This window comes from Crotalus tigris, unplaced genomic scaffold, assembly GCF_016545835.1.
Source record: "Crotalus tigris isolate CLP2741 ecotype Arizona unplaced genomic scaffold, ASM1654583v1 scf7180000024441.2113493, whole genome shotgun sequence".
NCBI classification, from domain to species: Eukaryota; Metazoa; Chordata; class Lepidosauria; order Squamata; family Viperidae; genus Crotalus; species Crotalus tigris.
In genome coordinates this window covers 1,412,435-1,434,577 of record NW_024100610.1, presented here as the reverse complement: position 1 = coordinate 1,434,577, position 22,143 = coordinate 1,412,435, and the positions used below count along the sequence as shown (strand labels likewise).

Sequence of the window (22,143 nt, the reverse complement as noted above, 5' to 3'; positions counted from 1 at the left end):
CACTGAGTGAAACACCGCAGTATCTGTCTTGGAGTCAAACATGTGCAGGCATGGCCAGGAAGGAGTTTCAGGCTTGAAAGAATTGATGCTATCAGGACAGCACTTATTTCTTTTCTTCTCGGTCATGTTCAGTCCTGTATTATTAAGCAGTAGCTGGCTATTAAGCTGGCCAAGGATGACTGAGAATGCTCCTGTTCACAAAGGAGAGGGAGAGCTAGGAGGAAGCTGTCAGTTCCCATCCAGCCACCATAGATTTGTCATTATGAAAAATAGTTACATGGCTTTTTGACCAAAACTGTAGATCCAGATATAGCTTAATGAAAAGAGATTTTTTTCTACCTTAAGGATTCTGTAATATATTCCACCCTCTCCTAATATGCACATATCATGGGTATCAGCAATGGGTCGAGTCGTGATATTACATCCTTCTACAGGCAGTTCTCAAATTACAACCATTTGGTTAGTGAACCAAATTACAATGGGATTAAAAAAAGTGATTTACAACCAGTCCTTGCACTTATGACCATTTCAATATCCTTATGGTCATGTGATCAAAAATCAAGTGCTTGACAATAGGCATGAATTTCTAGTATCCTTGGACCATGTGATCACCATTTGTGGCCTTCCCAGCTGGTTTCCAATAGCAAAGTCAGCTGGATTCACTTAATAATTTCATAATTTCACTTGCTTAACAACCATGGCAAAAAAAGTTGTAAAATCAGGCTCACTTAATAGCCACCTTGCTTAGCAATGGATAGTGTGGTCTCAACTGTGGTTGTAAATCAATGACTACTTGTCTTGCTTTATAACTTGGGAAGGTAAGCCAGTCCACCTCCTCTTTTGTCTCCCCTTTTTTTCTCCTTTCTTTGCTTGTGTTTAATTTTTGACAGGTAAGACTTCTTCGACTTTGAAGAAGCAGGATAAGAAAAGTATTGACACTTTTGAACTTTGATGTTGGAGAAAAAGTCTGAGAATACTGTGGACAGCCAAGAAAAGAAACGGATGGGTCATCAAACAAATCAGCCCAGAGTTCTCACTTGAGGCACGAATGACCAAGCTGAGATTCTCCTTCTTTTATCTTATGCAAAGGCTGAGCTCTCTGGAAAAAGTTTTAATGCTGAGGAAAGGTAAAAGGAAAGAAAAGAAGAGGATCACCACCAGCAAGGAGGATAGACTCAGTTACAGTGCTGATGAAAGTACCATTGAGAGACCTGAAGGACCGGCTTAGGGATAGATTATCATGAAAAAAAATCTATGCGGTTACTAGGAGTCAAAAATGACTTGATGACATACAATCAGTCAGTCAATCAATCAATGAATCAATGAATCAATCAATTAATCAAACAGTCATTCAATTAAGCCAGTAACAGTTTGAGAGATGTTTCAACATTCAGAAAAATGATGGGATGCATTTCTCTTGAACTTTCATGGGGAAAGTTCTTCTTACTAAATGGTTTGGGGGATTTCTCTCTTCTGCTGAATAGGGGCACAAACATGCAAAACTATGGAATAGATCCTTTTTGGTCTGTAAGGAGAATATTCAGATATGAGATTATCCCACTTAACATTTGGAAGTGGAATAACCTAGATCAGAGGCCCAGTTTATGGGGCCTGAGGATGCTATTGGACAGCATACTGGATTGTGCAGTTCAAAGAGTGTGTGGGATAAAGAGAAACATATCCGAAGTGAGGCCAGAAGAAAAGCTAAATGTGATTTAATTGAAATATAAATAACATTAAATCTATAATTATCCTGTTTTACACTGATCATCTGCTATTAGTTTGCATGTACTTCTTAGTTGGTGGGATTGCAGCAAGAATATGCTGGCATGTAAGATACAGTAGTCTCTAGTGCAGGGGTAGGCAACCTTGGCTCTTTTATGACTCGTGGACTTCAACTCCCAGAATTCCTGAGCCAGCATGGCTCAGCTTGGAAACCTCTCCCTTTCCCCTCAGCATGGCTGGCTCAGGAATTCTGGGAGTTGAAGTCCACAAGTCATAAAAAAGCCAAGATTGTTATCCCTGGTCTAGTGTGTTCCTGGCCTACTCGTCAAAATGAGCACAAATTTACTGGTGCTGACCTTATTGTAGGGAACGGTGCATGTGGCATGGATGTTACTAAGATTGGTTACCTAATGAAACGTAAAGGCTTCAGTTGACCAAGCCCATCATGAGCAATGGAGAACTACATTTACAGGGCCATCTAATGATGATTTGGAATTTGAAAGAATGCAACTTGGATTGTAAGAAAAGAGGAAGGATGTAATAAACTTGAATGAAGGTGGCCTGCTCTTATGAATGAAAGATGATGAATACATGAAGGGAAGGTATAATTATAATTAAAAGGGCTGAAATGTATGTAAAATTGTTTGAATTAGTGTCATTTACTATATTATAGATTCTTCTGAAAATAGGACTTCCTCATTTATAATAGTTGCACGTTGTTTTTTATTCAATGTCTATGGAGAGTCTCAATCATCCATGGTTTTCCAAGTTGCAATGTATGGCTGTGAAAGTTGGATCATAAGAAAGGCTCAGCGCCAAAGAATTGAGGCCTTTGAACTATGGTGCTGGAGAAGACTCCTGCGAGTCCCCTGGACTGCAAGGCGATCAAACCGGTCAGTCCTAGAGGAGATCAAACCTGACTGCTCTTTAGAAGGCCAGATCCTGAAGTTGAAACTCAAGTACTTTGGCCACCTAATGAGAAGGAAGGACTCACTGGAGAAGAGCCTAATGCTGGGAAAGATTGAGGGCAATAGAAGAAGGGGACAACAGAGAATGAAGTGGCTGGATAGAGTCACTGAAGCAGTAAGCGTGAGCTTAAAGGGACTCCAGAAGATGGTAGAGGACAGGAAAGCCTGGAGGAACGTTGTCCATGGGATTGTGATGGGTCAGACATGACTTCGCAACTAATAACAACAACAATCATCCAGGTCATGGTTGTCCCAAAGTTGCTTCCCCCCCAAAAAAAGGCAACTGGACTTTTTTGGTTTTTCTTTTGAAAACATTTAGCTTCTCACTCAAGAAGCTTTTTCAGTTCTAACTGACTGATTCTAACCTTCCATTACCCACCTGTCAGTTAGGGTTAGGGTTAGGGTTAGAGAGGCAAACATTTTCAAAGAAAAAAACAAGAAAGTCCAGTTGCCTTTTGGGAAAAGCACCTTTGGGATTTTCACTGGATGGGCACATAGGAAAGGAAGGAAGGGAAGAAATTAGAGTGAAAGAATAAATGTGATATGGTCTTACACAGGTAGTCCTTGGCTTATGGCCACAACTGAGACCAAAATTTCTTTTGCTAAGTGAGACATTTGTTAATGGAGTTTTGTCCCATTTTATGACCTTGTTTGCCACAGTTGCTAAGTGACTCACTGCAGTTGTTAAATTAGCAACATGGTTGTTAAGTGAATCTGGCTTCCCCATTGACTTTGTCAGAAGATCGCAAAAGGTGATCCACATGGCCTGGGGACACAGTATTGATCATAACTATGAACCAGCATCTGAATTTTGATCACGTGATCATGGGGATGCTGCAAAGGTTGTAACTGTGAAAAATGGTCATAACTCACATTTTTCAGTGCTGTTGTAACTTTGAACAGCCACTAAACGAACTGTTGTAAGTCAAGAACTCCCTGTGTAACATTTAGAGCTGGGATCTGAAATTCGTTACAAAAAATGTGCTAATCAATGGGCCCCATACATACATTGGCAAAAGTGCACGGATACCAAACATTAATACTAATTCATCAATAAAAGAATTACATAAACAATTCAGTACAATTTATAATAAATCGTAATGCAACAATTAAATTAAAATTGTTGTTTTTATTACATCATTCTTGATGGTTCATAAAAGCAAGAGCCATATATATTGTAACAGTGCCCAATGGCACTGAAAAAATAACTTATGATCATTTTTCACATATTTTATACCTGTGGGTTAGGGTTAGGAGCTTCCTCACTTCGGATGAAGCTTCTTGGATGAGAAGCAAAATGTTTTCTTCTTCTTCCTCATGGGAAAAAAAAGTCCAGTTGCCTTTTGAAAAAGCACCTTTGAGACAACTATCAGGCCTGGAAGACTGAGAATCTCCACATTCTCCTGGTTGCAATTCCCGACTTGTGTACATCTCAGCCATTGTGTGGTTCTTGATATACACACCTTGGTTCCCACACTATCATGCCTCTGCACAAGATTTGATCTCCTAACATAGAGTCCCAATCCATAAACATTAACAGAGAGCAGGAAATGTGGCTAAATGATGAAGAAAAGCCCATTGAAAAAGCCAGGGAGGGACCATAATAGAAAGCAGGGACCTCCAAAAGCAAAAGACAAATGGGAAATTCACTGTGCTTGACCGTCCCTACCCAATGCAGTCCAACAGCACATTTAAATGAAGATTAAAAGAGACAGAGAAGCTGCAGAATGACGTTGATGGAAATAAAAAGTGGTTCTGGAAATGGGTGAAGAGAGTGAAGCAGCTCTTGAGCAGAGTAAATGGAATTAAAAATGTAAGTCATGAAATTGAGGTCAGGGAACCTTGGCGGAATTCTTAGAGACTGGAATTGAAACAAAAGCTGGCATCCAACAAAATGATGAAAAAAATAGTTAGAAATGCTATAAGAATGCTGAAAAATAGAGAGGTGGCAAATGCAAACTGAGAAAGTGGAGAAATGTTAAATTTGATGTGATTGGCTTAGGCGTGGCTGTGCAACTTTTTTACACAGGTAGGTGAAGTCTGCATCTGTGTTGATGATGGGAAGAAAATCATTATCTTTCTGAATGAAAGGAAAAATAGCAGAAGTGAAAGCAAAAAAAAAGTGAGAGAATGAATTTCTTTAGTATGCTTGGGAAGGTGTTTGGCTGAATTCTGATTGAAACAGTAGCAGAAGTAATAAAGAGTAAAATTTGGGAAGCTGCAGTCTGGTCTTATGTTAGGATAGGTGGGCAACTTAGATTTCTGTTTTTTGGCATGGTTGTAAAGAATGCACGAGCATTGTTTGAGCGGTGTGTTGGCCTAGTGGTGAAGATGCTCGCCTCCCACTTGGAAGGTTGAGAGTTCAATTCTAGGTAGCAGCAGGTATTTCTCTCCTAGGGCACAAAGAAAAAAATATCTGCTGTGAACTCTGCAGGGCATCAGGAAGGTCAGTAAACTCCCAGCTCCATCCAGTCTTGCCTCAATTATACTCTGAATTAAGAGATTAATTAATTAATTAATTAATTAATTAAGGGATAAAAGGGAGTTTAGTAAAGAATGCAAGAAATAAAGTTTATCCTCTTTGTTGACACGGAGATAAGTGTGTGAAAGATTGAATAGACTTGGATTATGGAATGTTCTGCACAAATATGAGATTATAAGTTTGGATGTTGAAGGGGCTAATATGGAAGAAAAGCATGTGTAAGAATAAATAAAATGCCTAATGAAAGATTCTTTTTCTAGGCCAGGGGTAGGCAACTTTGGCTCTTTTATGACTCATGGACTTCAACTCCCAGAATTCCTGAGCCAGCCATGCTGAGGGGAAAGGGAGAGTTTCCAAGCTGAGCCATGCTGGCTCAGGAATTCTGGGAGTTGAAGTCCACGAGTCATAAAAGAGCCAAGGTTGCCTACCTCTGTTCTAGGCCTTTGGTGCAGAGACTTTGTTGCTGAGAAATAAGTGAAACCTCTGAGATGCACACAGTCAACTGGGTTTCACAGTATTTGAGACAATACTAGTCAATGCTCAGCTCCTGGTCAGATCATTTTTCAAGTTTAAACATTCATCAATTAACATAAACATCCATAATTGGCCCACCCATCAGATAATGGCTACTCTGAAGGTGTGCAGGGCCTATGGGGAAAGGTGTGAAAAGCAAGTGTACACTTGTAATGTTTGCAGTTATGAAAGGCTAGTTAAGAAAGACATTTTGGGAACACTGAATGGATCTGGTCCTGAAGAGGACATGTTGCATTTTTCATTTTGTTTTCTTGCTTTTAGCTTCTCACTTATTTATCCATCCCAATTGGTTGAACTAAATTACTAGCAGAATGTTGTCACTTGCTTAGAGGAGAGAATTGGGGGATGGGATGGAATTGCTTGGGAATATTTGTTTGTTTGTTTGGCATATTTACAATATAAGGCTTCCATAAAGTCACCATAAAACATTGAAAACATCAGGAACATTATAACAACAAAACGAATGGTTTGTGTTCAGAAGAGCACATTTAAAGTAGCATGAAAAATCGGATAAGAGGCTCTCTCTCTCTCCCTATTGCACAATGCCTGAGGAAAAAGCCAGAATATAGATCATATTGTACACATTTTTTTCATCTTTTCTAATGATGCATTGTGTTGGCTGCATTTGTTTCTGCGCAAGCTTGGGAAATGAGGAGAGAGAGAAAAAAATCAGGGCCTTTAAAATTCTTATGACGATCTCTGCTCCTTGCATGTTGTGCCCAGGCAGGCAAAGATCATGATTTAAATACATAATATTTGAGATGCAAAGACATTTTTGCCCTGAAGTTTCTTTGCAATTAAGGAAACCTATTACTTGTTGTGGTTTTGTAGAGAATTTAGTATTGCTTGAATAGAAGCTGGAAACATTTAGCTGAACATGGTTTTCCAAACCACCCCGAAGTCCTGAAATCACCCCTGAAAACAACTTGTTATTTAAATTGAATTTGTGTATAGTATTCTTTAAACCAAGATGCCCACATTGTAGTGTTACATGAAATCTTCTTAGACAGGCATAGCTCTAGATAAAATGTATGGTTCCGATGATGCTGTAGCCCTATGAAAAGCATGGCATTGCTCAAATTGCTCAATCTATCATTTCTGAGCAATTTACCTGGATTTATAGAAAATCATTCTTTCTCATCTTTAATGCTCTTCAAGTATTTAGCCTAAGAGTCCCAATCATTTCTGAACATTGCTTGTGGCAGTGGCAGTTTGTCAAAATTGCAGGTGAACACATCCGAAGAAACTAACATTAGGAAAAACTGATGATGCGGTGCAACACTGTTAATTCTTCTTTTGTAGATTCCTCACAACACCATTCATGTGATTCACAATAAATGCGTGCACACATACACAAATACACACATAGAAATGCACAAAAATGGTCTTAAGGGGTTCCCCTCTAAAATGAACTTTTTGCAGAGTTTTCCAGAGCTGAATGTGTCCTTAGAACTCTCTATGCAATCAGGCTGATTGGCTCAGAAGATTTCTCCCATTTCTGCAGAGCATCACACACCCAGACCTGTGCCTTGTTCTTTATGTGCAATAGTATTTGTTGGCACAGGTATCCTCAGTTGTACCCCCTTGTTGTACCATAGCTTAAAGCTCTTTGAAGAAAGCAAGCAGGGTAATGGTGAACATAAAAGGGATGCAAATAAGCTGGGATTGCAAGGCAAGCAATTTGGACAAATTAAACTTATCGGATAGGTGTGTGCACTTGATGTTAGGCCGTTACTATAGAACTCATTGCTTGAAGGCAAGGCAAGCCCTTGAATATTTGCCTTCCTTTTCTCATTCCCATGCAACCAAGCCCAAGACTTCAAATGCATATAAGGAGACATCTCCCATTTCCACATCACAGGGGGGGCTCTTGGTCTCCACTAATCTCTACTCTTCTATTTCTGCTTCACAACCTTGCCATTCTCCCTCTCACAGACGCACCATGAACCGGCAATTCAGTTCCAGATCATTTTCAACGGGGGGAAGGAGGAATTACTCTGTTTCCAATAGTGGCTTCCGAGTGGGCAACAGTTCAACCTCTGTCATTGGAGGAGTGGGATCTTTTGGTGGTGGCTTTGGCAGCAGAAGCCTCTACAACGTTGGTGGAAGCAAACGGATTTCGATGGGCCTAGCTTCCAGTGGTGGTGGAGGAGTTCACTTTGGAAGAAGCTTGGGTGGCGGTCTGGGATTCAGCAGTTATAGCTCAGGATATGGAGGTTATGGTGGTGGGGTTGCCCTCGGTGGTGGCATTGGTCTGGGTAGTCATGTTGGAGGCTTTGGTGGTGGTAGTGGAGGAGGATATGCACTTTCAGGCTCAATGCCTTGCCCACCGCCTGGGCGAATCCATAACATTATAGTGAATAAGAACTTACTGACTCCTCTGCATGTGGAGGTTGATCCTGAGATTCAGAGGGTCCGGGTGCAAGAGAGGGAACAGATTAAGACCCTCAACAACAAGTTTGCCTCTTTCATCGACAAGGTAAGATGGAGAGCAGGAAGAGTATTGTATTGCAAAATGAAACACTATGAAGATATGAGGGGTTCAAGACTACTCTGAAAATAAGAAACAAGAGAAATTTTGCTTTAGAACCTGGAGACAGAATGATGCTGCTCAGGATTTGTATAGCTTATGAAGATCTGACTTATAAAGATGACAAAAGGACCGAAGCTATCACAATTAGAGTCTCTGCTGTTTTAATTGCAGGGGATTCCTCAACCAGATTCCCTTCATGTATTTTGGGCAGTAATTTTTATTAACTCCTTTGGCTACATTGACTGGGAATAATGACATTTGTAATCTAATCTATCTGGAGACCACCAGATGGTGGAAAGCTACACTTAAGAAAAGAACTAGTAACTTATTTAAATTGTACATTTAAATCAGTGCTTCTCAAATAGTGAGGCGGGCCCCCCAGGGGGGGAGCGAGGCTCCGTAAAGGGGGGCTCGTTTGACCTCGGCAAATACTGTCATATTGGATGCACGTGACACACGCAAAGGACCCGATTGGATAGACAGTCGCGCGGGGGGGCGTGAAATGTTTTCTTCTTCCTAGGGGGGCATGACAGAAAATAATTGAGAAGCACTGATTTAAATTAAGTATTGGGAAGAAATTCTTAGGGTTCAGGATTTTTCAGTAATAAAATTAACTATAAATGTGAAAGTTTTTTACCTTGCCTTGGAAATTGTCAAAGAAGGTTGGTAAGACATTTGTAATGATACTAGATTAAAAGTTATCTTGTCATGGAATACATGGTCATTTAAGATATATGGACTTCAACACCCAGAATTCCCTTAGCTAACACCCAGGATTCTGGGAGTTGTCTACATATCTTAAAGTTCCTGAGGTTGAGAAACACCAATCTAAAGATTAGTGTCTGGTATAGCATTCTACTGCATAATTTATTAGTTAAGCTCAGTGACAGAAGGCATGTGCAGATTCCTCCTAATTTCCATCCTTCTTATTTCTACCATAGAAATTAGCTTTTTTCAGATAAAATGTTATAGTGACATTGATATAGATTCATTCTAGTACATCAAGTAAATAAACCTGTTAAGTTCCCGAAAAGCTAATTGTCTCTAGAATGACTAGGTTGATCATTACTATTTCAAAGAGTTGATTTCTCTTTGGCATATGTGTCTAAACATAGTTTTAAGTGGCATCTTTTTTTCATAAGAGGAAAGCATGCTGGGTAAATGCAAACTGAATTTAGCAAAACAAACCCACAACGTTTTAAGACAGAGGCTATTTTCTGCATGCAAAAGAAATATAAAAGCTTTTAAACAAGGACAGCTTTGCATGCATTTCAGCTGGGAGGGGAAGTGAACTGTTGTGACTTTTAAAAACTTTTCTAGAACTTAAAAGTTAAAATGCAGAACTGTTGAAATTGATGGAATTTAGGGAAGGTCCCTTCCAACTTACTACTACTACTACTACTACTACTACTACTACTACTACTACTACTATTTTGGTAACAGTAATTTGGAGACTCATTTGGTTCATTTAAGTGGTTCTAAGGAATTAGGCAGGTAATAGTATATTCCTAATGTCATATACAACTTCATTCTTAGGTGTTTCTCAGTCACAGGTTTGTTCTGACTATGTGCATGTGAAAATCATGCTTCATCTTTGTCTTCATAATATGTTTTCTGAAATGGTTATTGCTAATATTTATAAACTACTTTTTCAAGGTATTCTTATTATGCAATAGAAATAAATAAAAACAAACTTGGCTAAGTGTAGTGGCTAAGGCATCATGCTAGTTATTGCAAGGCCTTGAGTTCTAGTCCTGCCTTGGGTATGAAACTAGCTAGGTGACCTGTGGCCCATACCTCTCTCTCTCAATCCTAGGACAAGAGAAACCTGAAAATTGCAGGGATTAGTCCAGGGAGTGACCATGAGTCACTGTCTTGAAGATGCAAACACATACATCCACACATAATATGTAGAACATATTTAAAAATTAAATTGTTTTCATGATTTACCTTTTGCAAACTGAAATCAAGTGTCCTACCTGAAAGAGCTTTAAAAATATACTATTCCTTCCCTTCCCTCTGCATGAGAAGATTAAAATGGAACAGGTCAGGAAAATGTAGTCTAGCTCTATGCAAATCTAATTAATACTTCGAGCTTTTCCTAATTGGATTTTCTAGATAGCTCTCTTCTAAACCCTTGTATCAATATATTCTATAGGGGCATACCACAGTAATAGTTAAATAGCTTATGTATGTGTATGTCTTCCCTTCATTAAATCTATGCTTGACACGTGCCTGGTAAAGCACTCATTCATTGCTTTCCAAAGTGCTGGCAGATGTCTTTGTCCAAGAAATTGGTACATGGAATTATAGAGTTTGGTGGGGTTATTTAGACTGAGTCCAATTGTCTGCTCATTGCAGAAATCCAAGTTTATTCTGAAGAAAAGGTCTGAAGGTTGTGATTCTATATGGAGCTTTAGGGATAGAGAACATTGTGCCTGGTGAACTTAACCCTTCCCTGTCTAATGATCTTTTTGCTTCACCTCATCTCAGTTCAGTTTTGTTTCCCCTTCCTTTTTCTTTTCTTTCTCGGCCCAGCTAGCTTTTCCCCATTGTCTAATTACTAAATTGTCAAACCACTCTTATTGTCATAGGACATCCCCCCCCCCAATACATAGTTGGAACCTATCTTCTTGTAATTTAAATCCATTTTTTTCATGTTCTGCATTCTGAGTTGATGAATAACAGGTCCTGATCTTCTCCATGACATTCCTTCAGGTATTTGTACAATATTAATCTATTCTATCTCTGTTCACAAGATTAAATGCAACCCTTATTCCTTCATTCCTCTTACAGAATACAGAATAACAGAGTTGGAAGGGACCTTGGAGGTCTTCTAGCCCCACCCCCTGCTCAGGCAGGAAACCCTATGCCATTTTGGACCAATGATTGTCCAATCTTTTCTTAAAAACTTCCAGTGTTGGGGCATCCACAACTTCTGGAGGCAAGTTGTTCCACTGATTAATTATTCTGTCAGGAAATTTCTCCTTAGTTCTAAGTTGCTTCTCTCCTTGATTAGTTTTCACCCATTGCTTCTTGTCCTGCTTTCAGGTGCTTTGGAGAATAGCTTGACTCCCTTTCTTTGTGGCAGCCCCTGAGATATTGGAACACTGCTATCATGTCCCCCCTCGTCCTTCTCTTCATTAAACTAAACATACCGAATTCCAGCAACCGTTTCCTATATATTTCAGCCTCCAGGCCCTTAATAATCTTTGCTGCTCTTCTCTGCACTCTTTCTAGAGTCTCAGCATCTTTTTTACATTGTAGCAATCAAAGCTGAATGCATAGGATGCAATCCTCTTCATAGGATTTAGCTTATAGCTACTTCATCTATTTCAGTTTGTCTGAATCCTTCTTAATGGCTGCTTTCCACAACTGGACACAATAATCACACTTGGATCTCACCCATACAGCATATATTTGTTAGAAGTAAATGACAATGTTTTTAAAATGTTAAAACTTGTTCACATTCTGCTTTGGAGAAATCTTTCATTTACGCTCAACTCTCGTTTCAGCCTTTTGACGTGCTTCCACTGTTGAGGAATGAAATGAGGGAACAATATTCTCAATTGGGGTTTTCACATTGAGGATAAAGTGAACAAAGATGCATACTAAATGCTGCCAATCATATATATATTCAAATAGCAGTATCATATCTCTCATGGATGAATTCCCAATGAATAGTTCTGGAGAAAAAGGATGTATGCAACTATGGTTGCAAAACATTGTCAAACCTGTTCTGGATTTGCATATATCAAAATGTAGAGGGGAATATTGTCATTGTGAACTGGTCATGCTTAATCCATAATGGTGTAAAATGAGGCTTCAGAGATTTATAGGAAATTATCATCATCATCATCATCATCATCATCATCATCATCATTATTATTATTATTATTATTATTATTATTATTATTATTATTATTATAGGAAACGACTACCTTATTTTCCACAGGATGCTCTAGCCTTTCAGTCAGGATGAACCAGAATTTGGGTGGGACAGACTTATCTGTTTCACTTTCTCTAGCTTATGATTTTTTAAAAAGTTTAATGCATCCTGTTTCCCCATCAGTCCATCAAAATTCATGCACACTTGTGTATTCCAGTATAAGCATATTTGCATTTAGTTTCTGCAGTATACAGTATCCATTTTTGTAAATCAATTTTTGTTTATTTCGCTTCTTCCTCTCCCATTCCTTCTCCCTCTTTCTCTTACCTTTGAATATCCAAACAGGAGAAATGAAAATGCTGTATTTCAGATTTATTACCATAGAATAAAGGCAAAACTGACAGAATTTTGTCACAATTTCTTCAGTACATTTAATATCTAATTTACCTCACAGTTGAGTGTCTAGTGGAGGTTTTTTTAATTTTTCCAGTTATTTATCCGTACCTATATATTTTCAAGAGTGTTACTTTCAGATCCAAATTTTCCTGTTGAGATATATATGGCCTTTCCTTTTGGCTAAATAAGAAATACAATTTTTTCCCATGCAAAATCCAACGGTTTATGGGCACCATATAGAACATCATCTGGCAACTGTGTTATGTTCTTGTGCCAAGTTTGAAAATCATTATCTCATTAATTCTTACAACATCCCTCAAGGCTAAGTTCCTCATTATATATTACTCTTGTTTCAAAGATGAAGGAGCTGGTCTGATGAGATAGTCAACTGCCCAAGGCCACCCAAGAAATCTGGCAGTATCACAATAAACATTTTGTTCTCAGAGTTTAAAAGCCTGAATTCTCGGGGGTGGAGTGGGAGGGGGGAAAGGGAGGGCATGAGGGAAAGAAGAACAGGTCAATTAGAACATTGGATAACTATAAAAATATATCATTCTTTAATGAACATTAATAAATGCTCTCTTTTAAATAATAGGCCATTCTGATTTTATCCTAAGAGGTTTTAAATATAAATAAGAAAGATAAGAGCTAGTACTTTGATCTTTCATTTTTTTTCTTTCCCAAATTTATTCCAAGTACAACTTCATTAAACATGGTTCTCCATATTTATTCAACACCAATCCAATCCAACCTTAAAGTACAGTTGAGAAAATTATCCTATTCTTTGCCACTGAGTGGATTCATTGAAGCAGCCACATTATTAGTTTTGAAACAGCCACATTTTTTTCCAGGCTTGGCTTGGGTAGATATTGGGGTAAAAAAAATAGCTAATTTAATGAATTGGGGAAGGGTATAGATTTGCACAGCTTTTGAAGCACTTCTGAATAATTTTTAAGGATGTCCAGTTGCAAAGCATAGCATCTCCCAAATCTAACTTCTTTAGATTTACTTTAATGGTTTACAGATTTTGCATCAAAATAATAAGCTTTTGTTTATTAATTTTGGCAGATCATAAAATGAAACAAAGTGATTTCAGGTAGTATACAGCTTTTGCTGTTTGCTTATATAGGAACTGTGGTTTTCTGACTAGTGAACCAGTGAAGTAAAAATACAAATAAAAAATGAACATTGATAAACCTGTTTTAAATTCTTTAAAAATGAATGAAAAGCAGCAAAGGCAATTCTAAAATATCTGGTGCCTCTAAAAAGCATAATCTAGGGACCAGATGAGCTTTCTACAGATAACAATCCACCCACCATTGGAAGGGCTTAATCTTTGATTGTCATATACTTCATTCATTTACATCACAACTTAAGAAGTTTCACCCTAAATAGTTAGATGAGGTTATCATGTGATCCTTAGGCATGATTGTCTTAGGTCCCATTAATCAAATTAGCAGCCTTAAATACAAATGTAGGTATGATATTATATTGACTGGGTTACGAGTGAAGACAGGATTGCCTAATTCTGATTTTTATACTTCCTAAAAGGTGAATATTTGTGCAACTTCATTTCATGCCCAAATCATTCCTAGTAAGACATATTGCTGGGATTTTACAGAAACAAAATATAGGTCTAAAACAGTGATTCTCAACCTTTCTAATGCCGTGACCCCATAATACAGTTCCCCATGTTGTGGTGACCCCCAAGTGGGTGTGGTCACCAATAAGAAGGAGTAGGACAGCTAGGGAAAAGGGAAAAAAATGGCGGACAGCATGGTTTGGTGACCCCCGTGAAATGGTCATTCGACCCCAAATGGGGTCCCGACCCACAGGTTGAGAACCACTGGTCTAAAATGTGGCAACATCCTATTTATTTCCTTGAAAGAAGAATCTATGCATCTTCGATGTATTTTAATCAGCTGGTGATTTAAAATTTCACAATGCGACATACATATCTATGTGCATTTATGTAAAATGTTGATGCTGTGAAATTGTGTGAAAATTCATGTTGACATTGTTTGAATTTTTAAAATTAGAGAAAGGATGGAGGGAGGGTTAAGGAAGGATGTTTTTCTTCAGGAGGACACAACAGTTAAAACAATTAATGGAACAACTTGCCTTCAGAGGTTATGGGTGCTCCATCACTGGAGGTTTTTAAGAAGAGATTGGGCAACCATTGTCTAAAATGGTATAAGGTTTCCTGCTTTAGCAGGAGGTTGGACTAGAAGGCCTCCAGGGTCCCTTCCAACTCTGTTATTCTGTCTCAGAAGGGACATGGAGAATATTGTCACATGGGGAAATCAGCAGAGATTCAGCAGGTCCTTTCCATATGATCTGATAAAGAATGATAAAGAATTGCACAGTAATAGGAAGAACCACGTTCAACTCCCAACTTTAGCCATAGAACTGGATATCTTAGGGCGGTCATTCTCTCTGAGCCTGTCTATTTCATGGTATTATTGCAGGGAAAATGGAAAGAGAGGGGTCTATATAGACAGGGTAGGAACTGATCTGCCAAACAAACAAATAGATTCTAGCCAATTCTTCAAGAAAGATAACAAGGTCCCTCTTCCCTCTCCTTCCCTTGTTGGGTTTTAGGTGCGATTCCTTGAGCAACAGAATAAAGTCCTGGAAACCAAATGGGATCTTCTGTGCCAACAAGGCTCTCCAGCCCTAAGGGACAATCTTGAACCTATTTATGAGGCTTACATAGAAACTCTTCGAAGGCAGTTTGACAGCCTCTGCAATGATAAAAATCATTTGGACATAGAACTGAAGAACACACAAGAGCTTGTGGAGGATTTCAAGAACAAGTAAGTAAAAGTGAAGAGAAATAGATGATGTTGGATGGATAATATGGACTTCTGTCAAGAAGGCAAAACAATGCATGAAGCCTTTCTCCAAATTATTGACAGCTGCTTTTATGCTAATTTTTTTCATCATAGTTTCATGATTTGCTTTTCATTGTCATTATTTGCAGTTGGAGAGTTTTTTTTAATTTATATCTAGTTAATTTGCCTTGTATGGTCCTGTGTATAGCATTTGGTCAGCTATAATAGCCTCATATGAAGTATAGAACGTCTGCTGATACTTTGGGCAAGTAATGATCTCCAAATTTCATTTATCTTAGAAGATTGTCATAAACTTATATATTCAGTAAGACTTGTGAAGATCTATACGTTTGAACAACCAGTTGAATACAATTAATTATACTAGCGCTAGTAAAAATTTATTCCTATTACAGATATGAAGATGAAATTAACAAACGGACAGCTTGTGAAAACGATTTTGTGGTGCTCAAAAAGGTAAGTGATCCGTATTAACGTGGAAATGTAAAGCTACAATCCTAATTTTTTATTTCTTATATCTCTCCATTCATAAGTATTTGCACTTACACATCTATTTGCAGTGCTTGGTTATAGCTAAAGTTAATAGTCTTACATGTCTGGCATTCACAATTACCACTTGATCTGTGTTAAATCCAATACCAACATTTTTGAACAATTGATTGTATAGCTTATCTTAGTACCGATAAGCAGGTTGCTGCTATTGGCACATTTTTGAAATTCTCTTCCAAAAGTTCACATATTTATGCATTAAAAAATGTTGGTTCCTAACCAGGGTATTTTTTATTTTCTAAAAGCAAAGCTTAATTATAGGGATGTATTCTTGCAATGACCACTGTAGCTGATATCACTACGGATTGTGAATGAATGTGATGCAATGGTTAAGATGTTGGACTAAAAGTGTGTGTGTGGGGGGGGGAACCAGGTTGCAGTCCACCCACAGCCATGGAAGCTCACAAGATAAATTTGGTGCTCTGGCTCTCTGGCAACCCAATCTCCCATATAAGGTAGCTCTTATGGGGAGAGCTGGGAAGCTTAAGCACTATAAATGCAGGGTTGAGCTTCACAAAGTGAATTCTTAATCAAACAGATAAATAAATAACACCTTGCTCTATATTATACACCAAGTATATTATCTGCATATAATATTGCAACAAGCCTTAAAACAGGACTTACTCTGCTCAAAGCTCTGACCCATATTGCCTGCTCTGCCCAGACTATGATAGTATTGATATGTTTCTTCCTAAGGATGTGGACGGCTCTTATATGCACAAAATAGACCTGGGATCCAAGGCTGACTCCTTGACTCAATATATCCAGTTCTTAAGAGCCCTCTTTGATGCGGTAAGGATCACCTCTGCCTTATTATACCTATTAGTACCTAAAGCAAATTCATTTTCCAATATGCAACCAATAAATGCATTTCTCTTTAAGACATTCCTGCTAGAGCAGTGTTTCCCAAACTTGACAATTTTAAGGCATGTGGACTTCAACTCCCAGAATTCCACAGCGTTGCTGGCTGTGGAATTCTGGGAGTTGAAGTCCACATGCCTTAAAATTGTCAAGTTTGGGGAACACTGTGCTAGAGCAATCCGTGTCATCAAATGTACAGCTTTTTGACTGTGTTTTACTGCCTGCATAAACCTGTTCTTTACCTGTTATAAAAACTGTCCTGTTAATGAATTCATTAACCCTGAATAGCTCTTTTCAAAGCAAAATTTATTTAGGTAAAATAAATCCATCCTTATGGGATTGTTTGGTGTGGGGTAAGCTCAGGAGGGACCTCTCTGTATTGCAAGGATACCTGAAAAGGTGGACATCTTAATGTGTTTTTGGAGAGAGTTTCACGTCTCCCGTGCCATGTGAGGCCAACAAGCATCACATCTTTTCCCCATGGAAGTGAACAGTGGCAGCTGAAATTTCTACTTTGAAAGCCATGAACAACATGGCGCTGAGAATTCCAAATCATATCTAATAATAGAAATCCCAAAAGTAAACCCTGGCACGTCTGAGTTCATAGAGGATTTGGCATCTTTGTTTGAAAATCGTTCATGTAATTATTTTCTTGTGGGCTCTTTTCAACATAGATACATGTCTAAGAAGTTAATCCGAGGGCAGGAACACACTCTGATGTCGCTGTTCCGCATAAGAGCTTTCCCCTTAACAATTGTATTGTTTGCAACTCCCACAGGAGCTGGCTCAGCTGCACTCACAGGTTAAGGAGACGAATGTTACTCTACAAATGGACAACAACCGAGATCTGGACCTCAACAGCATCATTGCTGAAGTCAAGGCTCAGTATGAAGACATTGCCAATCGGAGCAGAGCTGAGGCCGAGGCATGGTACCAAACTAAGGTGAGGATCCTTGGCAAAAGCAGATGCAATTTCACCTCAGTTTGAATGACAAAATAATCCCCTCAATTATAAAGCAAAATCTCTGAGGGGTTTCAATATTTACACTGGAACAAAACTGAATTCAGTGCTCTCTGATGTTCTTGAATTAAGAAGTACTGAAATCTGAAAGAACCAACTAGCAGTTTGTTCAGAAAGTTAATCTTTTGCAAGAAAATCAAACAACAGTCTTTAGCGCAGCCCAAAGAGGTTTATAAGATCATTATACCATGTATTTTTTTTAGATCTAATCTAGTTCACAAGATATAGAGAGTACTATCCTTATGTCATACACATAGGTTACACCCAAAAATGGTTTGGTGAATGACCACTATCAATAGATAATTATCCCCATCTCTTCCATTTCTGTTTCATTTTTCTAAAATGTAACTTTCCCTATCTTGGGTGTATTTATGAGATGTTTTAGCTGCTAGAAAAAAAATTGTGTGGCCTGGCATACAATGTACTGTACCTGTTTTACCTCAAGTGGAAAAGTATGTTTTGCTCATTTTGTAAGCTGGCTCTTTTGTCTTTGAGAATCTTCCAGATTCTTGGTATGGGTCCCAAGAATTTGCTTTTGCCCTGAGAGCACAATTGCATATAAATTTATATTTAGTACTATATATATTCCTTTATTGAAAATATATTTCTGTTCTTGTAGCTAAATTTTGGTTTTTCATCTGTAGAAAAACTAGACCTTTCAGTACATTAAGCTAATGCAATTCAAAATTTTCTTTTTCAAGTACTTTGAACACTCAAGTTTTTTTCTATACTTTTGCAACCAATACCAACTATTTTATGCATGTGAATAAAGAATATTGTGTGAATAAGACTTATTTAAGATGTATAAGATGATCATTACTTTCCATTTTGACTTTCAGTTCCAAGAATTGCAATCTACAGCTTTCAAACATGGAGATGACTTAAAAACAACCAAAGATGAGATAGCAGATATGAGCCGAATTGCCCAAAGACTTCGCTCCGAAATTGAAATTTTGAATAAAGCAGTAAGGCATATCTTTTTCCTCACTTTTTCTCCCCCCTCTCTTTATTTCTTTTTCTAAGTGAGAAATTAGTTGCTTCATGATGGTCAAAGATTCAACTCTTGTAACTACCTAGGTTCAGCCTCCCTTGAAAAGGATTTATGCAGTTCATAAGATATTTCAATAATTCCTTAGATTCTTTTTTATTTAGCTTTTTAAAAAACTCTCTATGGGTACTGAGGAGAAAGGGCAATGGGGCATTTAGATGGCTGATGACTTCTCCAGATTTCCTTAGTTCCATTTATAATTGCTTTCAAAGCATAACTTCAAGGCTGCTCAGGGCTTCAGTTCCAGAATCCCATTTTCTACTATTCACTTTCACTGGTTTGGTATTGTCACCTTACTTTCCCACCTGAATACTTTTACTTCATCCAGTTCATATGGAAACCATCTGGGGTTAGGTTTTTTTTGGGGGGAGAGACATATTTTAACTAAAGTAAAAATAACAAAACCATAGTATAATGTTTTTAAAGAAACAGTGGCTTACTGTGAATAAACCACAAGAAACAAAGCAGATGCCTTATATCCATCAGTGACAGAAAGAAATGAATTCCCTCAACTCGTAATGGAACTCTTTCTCCAAAGTTTTACATTCTCCTCTAACAAACAAATAAAAGTAAAGATGAAGCCTGGAAAAAAAATACTCAGTAATGTTGGTGCTGCAACTAAAAAGTCCCTGCTGCTTTGAATGAATGAATGAATGAATTGATTGATTGATTTGTATTGACAATCGCATTCATGTACACACAATGTGGCATCTAAGGGAGGTTTTGTCTCTTTCTTTTTCAGATTAGCAGCCTGCAGTCCTCTTTACTAGAAGCTGAGCAACGTGGGGAGTTAGCCCTGAAAGATGCTCAGACAAAGTTGCTTGATCTGCAGACTGCCTTAGCATCAGCAAACGATGAGCTGGCTCGCCTGATGCGGGATTATCAACAACTGTTGACTGTGAAACTGGCCTTGGATATTGAGATTGCTACATACAGAACCCTGCTAGAGGGAGAGGAGTATCGGTAAGACTCTTTGCCTACTTCCATGTGCAAAAGACTACTTGCCAAGAACTGAGTTTTGAAGGTAGTTGTCTGTTCTGATCAGATGCAGAATAGACCACATACCACTTGGTGCAACAGACATGGGTGGGGACTTGGAAAATCCCTTTAGTCAAGAATGTAGGTAGAATTTTTTAAAAAAGAATGCAAAACAACAACAGCAAATTATGTAGAATAGCAGAAACAGAAATATGTTGATACAAGACTAAAGCCAAGAATGAGATTGCTTAAATGCTACTCTAGGACTGGTTATAAAACCATGAATTATAAAAAAATACTACTGTACATAGCTATGTGGCTGAATCTCATTATCCTGAGAATATCCAGCTCATAGTTAATAACCTGACAGTCTGGCCATGAGTGATAAATCTGCAGAATTCAGGAAAGTCTACTTGAAGCTATTTTGAAGCAGATTTGACGCTATTGTGAAAGCCATGAAAATAGAATGCTAAGAGCTATAGAATTTTCTGGGCTGTAAAATGTGTTCTTTGTTTCAACACTTTGTTTATCTTTTCTCTCTTAGGATGTCGGGCGAGTTTGAAAACCCTGTCAATATCTGTAAGTACACAACAACTAGCGCTTGGTTAAATTAGAGAGTTGCCTTTGTCGTCTTGAGTGACCAAGAGTGATTTCCTGTATCATTTTCCAATCCACAGCTGTGATCAGCAGCTCGAGTACCATCAGTGGTGGAGGAGGAGGAGGAGGAGGAGGAGGATACAGTGTCGGTGGGGGATCTGGCTATGGAGCTGGAGGAGGAGCTGGATACACTATCAGTGGAGGATCCAGTGGATTAAACATGGGTGGTGGTGGCGGAGGTTACAGCCACATTAGCGTTGGAGGAGGAAAAGTGAGTCGGTTTAGTAGTGGGGGCAGCTTAAGTGGATCTGGAAGCCTCACAGGGGGCGGATACACCTATGGTGGGGGGAGTTCAGGCATGAAGATAGTATCATCCACAAGCTCCTCAAACAAGAGAATAATCAGCTAAGGTTTCCAAAAGCAGAGGTCACTTCCTGCTTTAACAAAAGAGTCTCTTGTTACCACACCTCTACCAACACAACATATAGTACTTTCTGAAAATTAAGCAGTCCCCACAATTGCCCATACCTCCTCTACAATCCTCTACATTTACAGGGTAAAAGGCCTGCTGGAATGGCACTTGTAAGCCTAAGTTATGATCAGGAGATTGGTCTACTATTGCAACCCTTCCAGGCTGTAGGTGGGTGATCACATACTTGGAAACTTTCCCTCTTCTTTGCTTTCTAAAAGGAAAGGGCCTCCTTGCTTGTAGAAGACCAGTGTGTCAGGGCTTCAAGCCCATTTTTTCTCCCTGACATGCTAGTTTTGCATGAATAGGCACATTTTCTGATCAGTGACAGAACCATTTCAATCATGTAATTATCCACCTTCAGGCTTAAAAGTGGCCCATCCCAGAAAGGCAGAAGAAGCAAGTTGATGTGATTATTCTGATTGTGTGTTTTTCACCTCATCTCTCTTTACATGCTCTGCTGCATAGATCATTGTAATTTGCCCTGCACCCTTATGTTGTTGGGTTAGTGCTTCTGTGAATGGAATGGTGCTTCCCATATTGCCTTCCTCCATGTTGTCAGCTGAAGTGTTGCAAAACTTCATAGGAAGCAGGTAACATACTTTGTCTCTTTACTTCTCTGCTTCAGTGGCTTTGCACAAGCCCATCTTGTCACAAAGAGAATACACAAAATTGCAGATGAAGAGCTAAACAACAGTAGCATCCAACAGACATGCTACTTTTATAAGCTCTGTTTAAAGGATCACTTTATTGTACATCCTGTTTTTAAATTCTAATGTACAGTAGTTCATGTGAGTTTCAAGCACTATACCATCCTCTAATGTTAACAAAAGGCAAAATGCAAGCTTCTGGCTATTTCCTCATCCACAGTGCACCTCCTGGAATAATCTATTGTCAATAAACTCTCATGCTGCAATAAATACTGTCATTTTTTTATGTTGGCTCAAAACCCTCTCTTTTGTTTTATAGCAGCAGTCATGACACTGCTTCAGCCTGTGACTTAGGATCAAATGTGACTTTGGGCCTAATTTCACTTGGGTTTCTGAGTTCTGACTTCTGGTAACATCTATCCCATTTATCCCATTCTCGCAGCTTCTGCTTACCAGAGAAAAATAAGAAGTAGAATAAGAATAAAAGGAAGAGACAGGACAGATAGTGCTAGAGAGGCAGAAATGGGATACACTTGACTTTTGTTCCTCCAATTAATTTCTACAGCGCTGTTCTCCATTAGCCAACACCCC

General features: G+C 38.6%; 1 protein-coding gene across 1 annotated transcript; it reads left to right on the top strand.

The window, feature by feature from the left end:
• Positions 1–7,551: 7,551 nt before the first annotated feature.
• LOC120302947 (keratin, type II cytoskeletal 4-like) lies at positions 7,552–21,838 on the top strand. The gene is made up of 9 exons (XM_039331975.1): positions 7,552–8,188; positions 15,129–15,343; positions 15,775–15,835; positions 16,625–16,720; positions 17,568–17,732; positions 18,650–18,775; positions 19,601–19,821; positions 20,381–20,415; positions 20,514–21,838. Exons 1-9 carry the CDS (start codon positions 7,652–7,654, stop codon positions 20,840–20,842), a joined length of 1,785 nt encoding a protein of 594 aa, XP_039187909.1. The 5' UTR covers positions 7,552–7,651; the 3' UTR covers positions 20,843–21,838.
• Positions 21,839–22,143: the final 305 nt, after the last annotated feature.

Coding starts and splice junctions, on each gene's coding strand:
- LOC120302947 (XM_039331975.1), top strand. CDS start 7,652: ATGAACCGGCAATTCAGTTCCAGATCATTTTCAACGGGGGGAAGGAGG. Junction 8,189..15,128: donor TTGCCTCTTTCATCGACAAG/GTAAGATGGAGA, acceptor GTTGGGTTTTAG/GTGCGATTCCTTGAGCAACA. Junction 19,822..20,380: donor CTAGAGGGAGAGGAGTATCG/GTAAGACTCTTT, acceptor TTTCTCTCTTAG/GATGTCGGGCGAGTTTGAAA.